Below are 10,590 nucleotides of genomic sequence, written 5' to 3'. Positions count from 1 at the left end.
CAAATTCTCCATATGTTCATCTTAGCTGCATTAGGAATATTGACTTTCCATATTTTCTTTCAAAAAGACGCTCCCACCGAAAGCTCAAAGAGAGAATGAGATGGAAAAGTAAGGAATGTAAACTTGTAACTAAAAGCATCTCCTACTGACTTGTTAAAAAAATAAAAAATACATGTGACGTGGAACAATGCTAAATTTATACTCCAACTGATATATCAAATTCAAACATTACTATATCATCATATGAGAAAAGAGAAAAGAGAAAAGAGAAAAGAGAGACCATAAAAAATTACTAAGTTACAATATTTTTTAAACACAATGGTAGGGATGTCATATTGTGTTCAACCCTCCTTGCTCGCATTTTGTTTACTTTTTGATATGTCTTTATATTTTTTATAATTTTTTTTTGTTGGGAAGTTAAATCCACACTATAAATTGAAATCTACACCTTAACTAGGAAAACTGAAAGATAAAAGGTAATAGCTCTCATACAACGGCTTCTTAGTTTTATTAGGATTCTTCAGAGTTCTCCATACATAATTTGATGTATTAATTTCTGTTTGCAATAAGTTAATCTGGAAAATCTATCCTTGTTTTTGTTGAACAACATTTCTCACCTCTATATATGCTGGTTTGGAATAGTGAAAATGGCAGCATGGTGTACTGGATTGGAGTACTGAGTTACTGACTACTGAACTTAACATGTTTTAAAGTTATAGGAATTAAAATTATGAAGGGGAGGCATAATTTAATAGTCCATATGAAGCTGTACTTTTCATTCATATTGGAATCAAACCAATTAAGTTTAACATGAATATTTATAGCCTGATTCAAATTTAATGATGAGAAGTACTAGGCAGATGAGATCAACACTTCAGAAATTAAAAGAACAGTTACAATTAGCAGTTGAATATAAAGGAGTTAACAGAGTTTAGGTTCTGTACGCAGTGCGACATGTTCATTTTCAGTTTAAATTGCTCGTATAGGTTAACTCGAAGAATCTTGAAGGGATGAAGATGAAAAAACTGTGTACGGAACTAAGGAACTAAGGATGTACGGAACTAAGTGATGAATATCCATCATTACCAGTTTACCACTAATTAGAGAAGATAGAAAATTAAGGAAGAATCGAGAGGCCATTGGAATGTCTAAACCTAATCAAAGTTGTGCCTGTGTGTCTATGTAAATATTTCAATTTCTTAATGTGCTTCCTCACCGATCGAAGCAGCTAATGATAGAGAAAGCTTTGGTTCCCTTTCAATGCATGTGATTATTTGTTCCTTACGTTTAATTATCTTTTTGTCAGCCATGCATGTGATCATTGTTATCGATGTACATATGTTAAATCGAGATAGAAATCATTAGAAGACGAACTTGAAGGGAAAAAAGAAGAAGAAAGAAATTTGGGAAATGAAATTATTACAAGTTCCAACTTCTTTGTACATGAAAACCACTACCTCCACGTACTTGAGGTCGTTTTACACACAACACTCGATCTCTTACAAACACCAAATCCGAAAGCAACATCGACTGATAACTGAAAACCTTAAAAACCAGAGAATCCTAAACCAGAATGCTAATTGATGATTACATTACCAGAACATGCATGCATGGTGAGTAATCATTATTCGACATGTAGATGATACGACACACACAACTAGGACTGGTGATCGAGACGCGCCATTACCACCTAGCCCTGCTTAGAAGATTGTTGTTGTTGGTGATGATGGAATCCAAACTAGATGATTTGCAGGGAAGAAATGGCACACTGGCGAAGAAGCACCGGCTTTGATTCCCAATAAGCGAAACAAACCATGGTTAGGGTCCCAATCAGAAGTGTCCATGTGACAAACAGCTACAGCTTCGATCTTATCTCCATTCTCTCCTCGCAGTGAAACCTTGAAGAACTTGGTGTCCTTCTCAAAGTGGTGGCAGAAGAAAACTGCGTAAGGATAAGGCACCGGGTGGCAGAAGACCATTTTTGAAGCTATGACTTGTTTGGGCTCTTCCAAGATGGTGTATTTTTGTGTGATGGAAGTAGAGGTTTCTGGGAGGGTGGTAGAGAGAATATTGAAGCTGATCCCTGAACCAATGATTTTTTGAATAAATTCTGTCATGGATTCTAGAGAAGTAGCACAGAACTTGGTCTCCCCCTTGATGGGTTTGAGCTCGCACTGGTCGAGTGTCCAGGCCATGTGTTTTGCTTCACGAGAGTCGCGTGGGGTTGAGAAGAGTTGGAGAAGGTGTGGGAGCTGTGATGTTGAGAATGGGATGGAATCGGCTGTTTCTTTAGGCAAGAAACGAGAATGCTCTTGTTTGGGAAAGTTGAGTGGCAGTGCATTCCCTTTGTAGAAATCCTCGAAAGTGAATAAGCCTTGCTTGAGTGCCTCGGTGTGATCCATGGGAGATGATGAATGTGCATGGTCATGATGTTGATGTTCCATAGGTGACTCCTTTGCTCCATTTTGGGAAGGTGGATGTACATGCTTCTGATGTCCACAGTTCTTTGCGCCATGTGCAGAAATGTATCCGGTAATGTAAGGTGCCTCTACTTCTTTTTTGCTCTTTGTGCCTTGCGCAGAATTGTATCCGACTAGGTAAGGTGCTTCTACATTCTTTGTGCCTTGTGCAGAAATGTATCCGGTTATGTAAGGTGCCTCTACTTCTCTTTTGCCCTTTGTGCCTTGCGCGGAATTGTATCCGGCTAGGTAAGGTGCTTCTACTTCCTTTGTGTCTTGTGCAGAAATGTATCCGGTTATGTAAGGTGCCTCTACTTCTTTTTTGCCCTTTGTGCCTTGCGCAGAATTGTATCCAGTTAGGTAAGGTGCTTCTACTTTCTTTGTGCCTTGTGCAGAAATGTACCCCGTTATGTAAGGCGCTTCTACATCTGTCGACTCCAGTGTGCCTTCTTTGGTGCCATCCTGGGTTATGTAGGAAGCCTCTTTGTCACCATATTGCGTTATGTATGGTATCTCTACAGTTTCTGACCTCTTTGCACCTTCTGCAGAAATGTAACCAGTGATGTAAGGAGCCTCTACTTCCTTTCTGCCCTTCCTGCCTTGTGCGATGTATGGCGTCTCTGTTTCTTTGGGGTTGCCTTGCGCAGAAATGTAACCAGTTACGTAAGGAGCTTCGACCTCATCCACCTTATTGCCTTCTTTTGAACCGTACTGAGTTATGTAAGGAGCTTCGACTTCTTGTGTGCCTTCTTTGGTTCCATAACTAGTTATGTATGGAGCATTTTGTTCTTTTCCCTCCTGTTTGAATACATTCCTTGCTCCATTGGCGTCACGACACTAAATTTTTAAGACAAAAAATAGGAATGTTAATTTAATCGAAGTTCAGGTTTTTACCAACATGAAATATTATTGTAAATATCTTGAGACACATATAAATAGTACTAGATATATAGGGTCAAGTAATTAACGAACAAAGTCTATAATAATTAGTGCATTACATGATCGTATACACCATTCAATCACTATAGTATGTCCAAGAATTTCTTTTTAAGGAAGTTGATCTCGCAGAACAATTTGCTGCAAGCGCTTATTATTCTATGTATGTACGTGTGGAAGTGGTACGTTTTTAGTTTTTTACTACCTCATCTCCATGATATGGATCGATGTAACCTCTAAAAGTCACATCTTCTCCAAACAAAAAGGAAATAAGAAAAAATTTACCATATATATTACATGTATGTTAAACTTAAGATTTAAAGAGTAAAGATTACTTAATAAAACTAGTAAATGATTCAAATCCAATGAAGTGCGTTGCCTCCCAATTAATGAAGCCTAATTTTCTTTCGAACGGGTACAATATGAAGAATATTCACAAACATTTGTACATTTTTTTTTTTTAAATTTACAAACATTTGAACATGAATGAATGTTTAGTGTGGATTAAATAGTTGTTTCCCAATTAATTTAAGGCAGATCAGAGTTAAGCAATGTGCATAGTTGCTACTAATCGCTGTTTATCAACAGTAGTAGTGTAAGCTATTATGATCGATATAAAAGTAGCCAGCAGGATAAATTAGAGAGATAAGTGCATGATTACCACTACGAACAGAATGTAGAAGAAACTGATGAATCGAAAGCCCATCTTTTGTTTTCTGCTTCAGGCTTTTTCTGTGTGGCTCTTCGTCATAGTTCAAGGGCTTTTTATAGGCAGCTAAGATGTTCAATTGGTATTAATTTATTGGACACTCGTTCTTATCTGAAAGGTGAAAGATAATGCAACTATGCAAGACTTTTCTTTGGCTACAATTATGCAATACTTTTCGCCGGTAAATGGTAATTCATTGGATATTCAGATTAGATTAGAGAGTCTCTCAGAGGAGATTCTCTTTGATTCTATAATAATCAGTAGTACTTCAGTAGCGCCATTGTCAATTGGAGATATAATAAAACTGAAAATAGGAGAGAATTTGGTACTGTGTTATGTTATTCTTTGCCCTCTGGTTTGCGACATTTTGAAGCGTGTACCTCCTATTGAACTCCAGAGATTCTATGAAGTTCTTAGTTTCTTCGTAGTTCCCGTTCATGCATGTGCATGCATGTGTAAGTTACTGTTTTCTTAGTTTGAAAGAAATCTCAGCGTCTGGTTCGATCAATATTGTCACCCTAAACCTAGTTGGCTTCACTATCTGTCCTCTCTTAGTAGGGATTTGGATATCAATCCAAAAGGTCGGAGATGGTAAGTGGCTGTAGCTGGTGTTAACTGTCGATCCACACAAAGCCGGAATTGGCACGTCGACGGTGTTGCTGAGGATGTAGATTTGTTGGTTGCGGCTAAATGGGACGACAGTGCGCAACCCTATCTGGGACTCTTCACTCACGCCTGCAGCAACCTGTATGGATTTTACAGAGATTTTCCACCCAGACATAGAATTACTGGCAGCACCAACTGAACGAACCTTATCAACCAAACTAGCAAACCGTGTTAGCGGACTGCATGTTGAACTATGAATTGAATAAACTATATATTTGCCGAACGAAAAGCTACAAGAATATTCACCAGACCAAGAATTGAATAAAGTAGGTTTTTTTTAATAGGGATAAAAAAGAGTATTAGAATTTAGAAACTGGCCTATATAATAAGAGATAAGCATGTCTACGTCTTTTGCATGTAAAAATTAGGGTGTACGTAACTTCGTGTATGCGCATTACATTTGTGTACATTTATCCATAAAATTAAGTTCAATGTCACTGCATGCCTATTGAATTGGGTGCTTATGTTTTAAATAAGGTCGATATGCACAATTTTAATCCTAAGCTCAATCATGCATATCCCCATAACACACATCCCATAATCAAGAAGCTGTAGAAGTTCATCAAGAGGAAACAAGATGGTAGATCCAAGAAAAAGTATTAATTAGTTCTATCCCTCGACGGATATGACAAGTTGTCTAGCATCAAGAGAAATATTTGTTAATATCCCATTTTTTTTTATTAATAAAAATTACGTTGGCACGGCTCGTTCAAGCGTTGTTTAATGAAACTATTGCATACAAATAAACCTAGGTCTCGTTTGGTTCACGAATTAAAAAGGCTGGGAATGGAAAGTTGTTTCTTTTCTTTGTTTGACACATCTAAATAAAGGAAAGACTTTACTGCAATGAGAAATTGGATCCTCCCACATACCATGGGATTCAATCTCCCTCATACTTTCTTAACATTAATTGCATCTTTCAAATATTATTTTAATGCATGTTATTACTAAATTATCCACAAAATTTTTAAATCTTGAATATTTTATATTTTAATACTAAAGATATAATCGGTAAATTAATGTTACTTATTTTCTTATCCATGCATAAACCAAACATTGAAAATAAAAGTAAAAAACATTTTCTAGTTACTTTCCCAACGTTCTGAAACACCTCGTAGAGAAACTAGTGAGAAATTTACTTTTCTATGTACATAAGAACCAAGAAATCAATTTCATTTCTATCAACCAAACGAGGCCCTAATTCTCTAAGTACAATAAACATCTAAAATATGTCCTGAAATAATAGCAGGAGTCTTTATCCAAGACATATGCATTTATCGAAGACATATCCAGTTTTCCAAATAATGCAGTCAGTCTTATGACGTGAGGTTTCAGCTAGTTGCTCATGCTTATGCATAGAAAACAACCTCCTAACTTCTTGGCTCAATTTCAACGTTATCTTTATCAATAATGCCTCTCATTAGCTCGTAGATCGTAACATATCCTAACTGTTAGATCATAATTAAGCAGTTCTTAATATTTGTTTATACTCATTCCTAGCTGTTAGAAACATAATACGCATTCCTAACAAGTAACAAATAAGTTACAAATGTTTTAGGATGTTCTGTATCTTTCTAGATATTTTTTATGTGTGCTTTGGTTTTATACCAATATAATATATATGTAGCTAGACTAGATCTATATATTCATATCCTTACTATATTGGTATTGTGTAATTCCTTATATAAATGGCTCATATCTATTAATAAGATGATGATTCTCTTGCTATCTCTTTGTCTCTACACTTTATCTTTCATCACGTTATCATGCATTTTGTTCTAACCCTAGAGCCAATAGCCCACCATTTGTTTTCCAAAACCCTAAAATCGGGCAGCCTTGTTTTTCCCGATTTTTGACCAAAATTTCGACTGCCCTCCGCCGGAATTTTATATCCCTAGAAAGCTCTCTCCGTCACGGATCCAAGGCCGCCGGCCTCACCCTGAGAACACGCCGGAAAGTCTCCGAACCGGCCACCGGAAGATTCCAGACTTCCGCCTCTACCGACCACCGGTTCACCACCTTCCCTTGCTCTGATCAACCTGAATTTTTGATAGAAGCTTCCCCATCCAGAGGTGCTCCTCCTGTCAAATTTTCAGCCCCAAATTCGAAGTAGAAGTAGGCGAAATGTTGTTTCTCCTCTCGGCAGCCTCTAGAAACCAAAGATTTCAAGATTGCTCGTCTTTCAAAGAAAGCCATAAAGGTTCCCAACCCACGGTCGAAACCTGCAATCGACTCAAACTCATTAGAGCTCCTATAAACGCAGTTTATTTGGTAAACTAGCAAGTAAGCTTTAATATTACAGTTATTTACTTTGGAATAACTCGGGGGGATAAAATCCTTTCTCCTTTCTCCATCTCCATTCTATGCTTGGGATTTTGTGTATGCAGGTACCAAAAATCCCAGAATTTTATTCGCGGGTCAAGAGTGTGTTTGATCACTCTTGTTTCCTTGTCTGAGTTGTGTATGATCAACCCCGACCTATCACCGGATTGTGTTTGATCAATCCGAGGCCTTTTTCCGAATTGTGTTTGATTAATTCGCGGCTTTTCCGGATCGTGTGTGATCAATCCGAAGGACAAACCATTAAAAGCATTGTTTGTGACCTCTATCGAGTCTCATAACAGCTTGGTTTTGTATGCAAGAGCAATGTAGCATTCTGCTCCTTTAAGTTTTGACGTATTAGATGCCTAAGGCGGATCTTCGCTTGGTATCTGTGGAACCTTTTATTAGAAAGGATTAAACCACATGTTTTGACCCCCAGGCTAACAAGCCTAGATGCCGAGATTTCACATCTCATGCGCTCAAAGTCTTTGAAACGCCACATCGACAAAAGCCTTCAATGACAATCTGTGCAAAAAGTAATGACCACAAAGTACTGTGGAATGCACTCATGGAGCGTTTCTCGAAACGTTCATATAACTCTACTTGTTGAGTTAATAGTCAAGTGGATTGCTTACCACCTTAATTGACTACATATTGTTGATGATTTTTTGTGGCATCATGATCCATAATCTTTAGCGGATTCGATCATCATTAAGTTCTCTAGGTTCTCCAAGTTGGTTTGGAATTACCAACGAGACTTGATTTTGATCATACAAACGGGAATTGTATATACGCTAATGTGATAAACTTATTTTGGATTATCCCCTAATGTGGGGACAACAATATGGGTCATGGCAACGGTAGAAAACGTCGTGCCAATGTCTAGAAAAGAGGGGGAGGTGTCGCCGGCTCTAATAGCGACACTCCCGGTCTAGACACCATTTTGTCAAAACTACTCACGTCAGCTCATGATAATGCAACTGTTGTGGATCTTCGGATCACTGGTTCAAGATTGTCAAACTCTTTCAAATTGTGAATGCATACAAAAAGGTATGTAAAATCAATATGAGGACAAGAACGTCATCCTCATGATCGTGAATTTCAAAGATTCGGATCCTGCTCTAGCTACCCATGACTTTGACGTCATCGGCTAGACATTCTATTTGAGACCTCGATGTACTCACATTAGCAATAATGAATGCCTTGAGAATTTTTTCGAAGTTATGAAACTATTCTCCTCTTATGGTTCGTATTGATTTACAAACAAGATGTACATTTTTACATCGTCCTTAGAAGCATGACATATTTACAATCTACATGGTTAGATTGTGCTGTTTTGGTCTCTTCCAATCTTCCAAGTGAAGATGACGCACGGCCTTGCATCCTCAAGAAGGATCGCTAACGTGTTTCTGGTTAAGTCTTCTACCCTTTAGCGGATTTTCCATCATCAATTGTTCAACTAGGCTCATCCAAGCTCAGTGTGATGTCTTAGAATTGTCCGAAATTAAAGAGATAGTGGTTTCAAGTGTGCCTAGCACTACCGACCCTCCACGGACATGCCTGTTCATACTGACTTGGAATTACCGAAAGCTTTTGATTTTGGATCCCCCTACGTTATTAAACCAATTGCCGTCTTGCAAAAGACATTGAAGACTTATCAAAACCGGAAAATTATCATCATGATCGAATCCTCTAGGTCTTCTGAGTTAGTTATGTTCATGTCAAGGAGCTTTTGCTAACTAGTCATGGAGTTTACGACCGAAAGGACTTGGTTTTGATCATTCACACGTCACTTTTGGCTAAGACAAAAGCCTACACACCACCTGCAAGTTTCACAGCTTCGCACATGCCAATTCTGTGAAAAACAACAATTTGTCCCTTCTAGACAGTCAACTTCGTTTGAGCTTTGTGAACAGCTCCGGACGAACCAGACAGTGAGCTTTATATCATTGGAAAGCTCTATGAGTCTAGTTTTCAAAACTTTTCATGGTTATATCATTGGAAAGCTCTACGAGTATTGATGATGATTTTCCATCAATCGGCTTAGACACTTTAGCAAGTTTTAAAAAGTTTTTTTTTTCAAAAACCAGCAACTTTAGCCAAAGATATTTGTCAGCTATAGTATTTTTTAATTTTTTTTATAAGGCTTAGTTGACGAATTATGGCATGTTTCGTCAGCTAAACATTTCTAAAACCGACGAAACAGACTATATTTCGTCGGCTATAGTTATTTTTTAATTTTTTATTACATACTTTAGCCGACGAATATCGTCGTCGGCTAAAGTCTCAGACTATGGTCGACGAAACATTTAAGAAATTCGTCGGCTATTGTCCCAGATAATAGCCGACAACGTCTTCTAGTGTCGTCGGCTAAAGTCATCGCCGACGACCCTTTCCCGACGAAACCATAACCGACCAAGGCTCGTCGGCTAAGATCTTAGCCGACGAATTAAACTAACAGGCCGACGAAACTTTTTCGTCGGCTAAAGTGGTTGTCCTGATAGTGAATTCTAGTAGCATTTATCCAGATCAAGTAAAACATCATGAAAGGAGATAATACTATACCAGAAGCTGGGCCAATACTCGAGAGCAGCCCTACAATAGAAGACATCCAGAAATACAGAGGAGCCCAAATAGTATACCATGAGATTTGGGATGATAATCATCTCAATCTGCTTTATCAAGACATGTATGTTAAGCTCTATAACAAGCACCGATTAAGCCGCCCTAAACCAGAATCAAATATCAGAAAATGCAAGACTACTAAAGAGGTTTATGAGCAACTCTATAGAGAAGGCTTGGAGATGTTGGAAGCCATGGAAGCAAATGAAGCAGACAATGACTATTGAGAAAATTTGAATAAGAAAGAGGCTCACAACATTCTAAACATGATGGAAGGATAAGAAGATGAAAATCGGCGACTGACTGAGAAAAAAAACCCAGAGTAGATGAGCATCTCGAGGAGATTACTATCACCCAGTGGAGCAGAAGGAGCTGGAGCAATACCAAAGTCTTCATTTTAAGTTATTTGTTTTAGAGAAATTTTAAATACACACCCTTAATATCTTAATACACATCATTTACTTAATACACCACTTATCAAATTTTTCATTTTAGTATTATACTTAATACACATCCCAAAATGCTTCAAATGCCCTGAATTTATGAAATATTCCGTTATTTAATATAATTAATATATATTTACTATCTGGTATCTCTTTTTACATATTATTTCATCTAATTTTTGCTATCATCATTCAATTTATAATCAAATGATTATTGTTATATCTCAACTCCAAATCACCAATACAAGTTTTCAAAATTCACAAGCTAGTACAACTGTAGAAGTACAGTACCTATTAAACATAGATAGCTAGTTATTCGATAAAACATGTCATGATAAAGATGCAGTACTTAACAATATGATCTACAAGATCAAATTAAACCTGATAAAGATGCAGTATATGATCTACAAGATCAAATTAAACCTGATAAAGA

General features: G+C 37.4%; 1 protein-coding gene across 1 annotated transcript; it reads right to left on the bottom strand.

The window, feature by feature from the left end:
* Window positions 1-1,700: 1,700 nt before the first annotated feature.
* On the bottom strand, window positions 1,701-4,133 carry LOC101298898 (BURP domain-containing protein 9-like). Its single transcript, XM_004300940.1, has 2 exons — window positions 4,057-4,133; window positions 1,701-3,296 (listed from the first exon to the last, which is right to left on the bottom strand). The coding sequence occupies exons 1-2, from the start codon at window positions 4,099-4,101 to the stop codon at window positions 1,701-1,703; spliced, it is 1,641 nt and encodes a 546-aa protein (XP_004300988.1). The 5' UTR covers window positions 4,102-4,133.
* Window positions 4,134-10,590: the final 6,457 nt, after the last annotated feature.

The sequence above is a fragment of the Fragaria vesca genome, linkage group LG5 (assembly GCF_000184155.1).
Source record: "Fragaria vesca subsp. vesca linkage group LG5, FraVesHawaii_1.0, whole genome shotgun sequence".
Lineage (NCBI taxonomy): Eukaryota > Viridiplantae > Streptophyta > Magnoliopsida > Rosales > Rosaceae > Fragaria > Fragaria vesca.
This window is presented reverse-complemented; position numbering and strand designations above follow the sequence as displayed.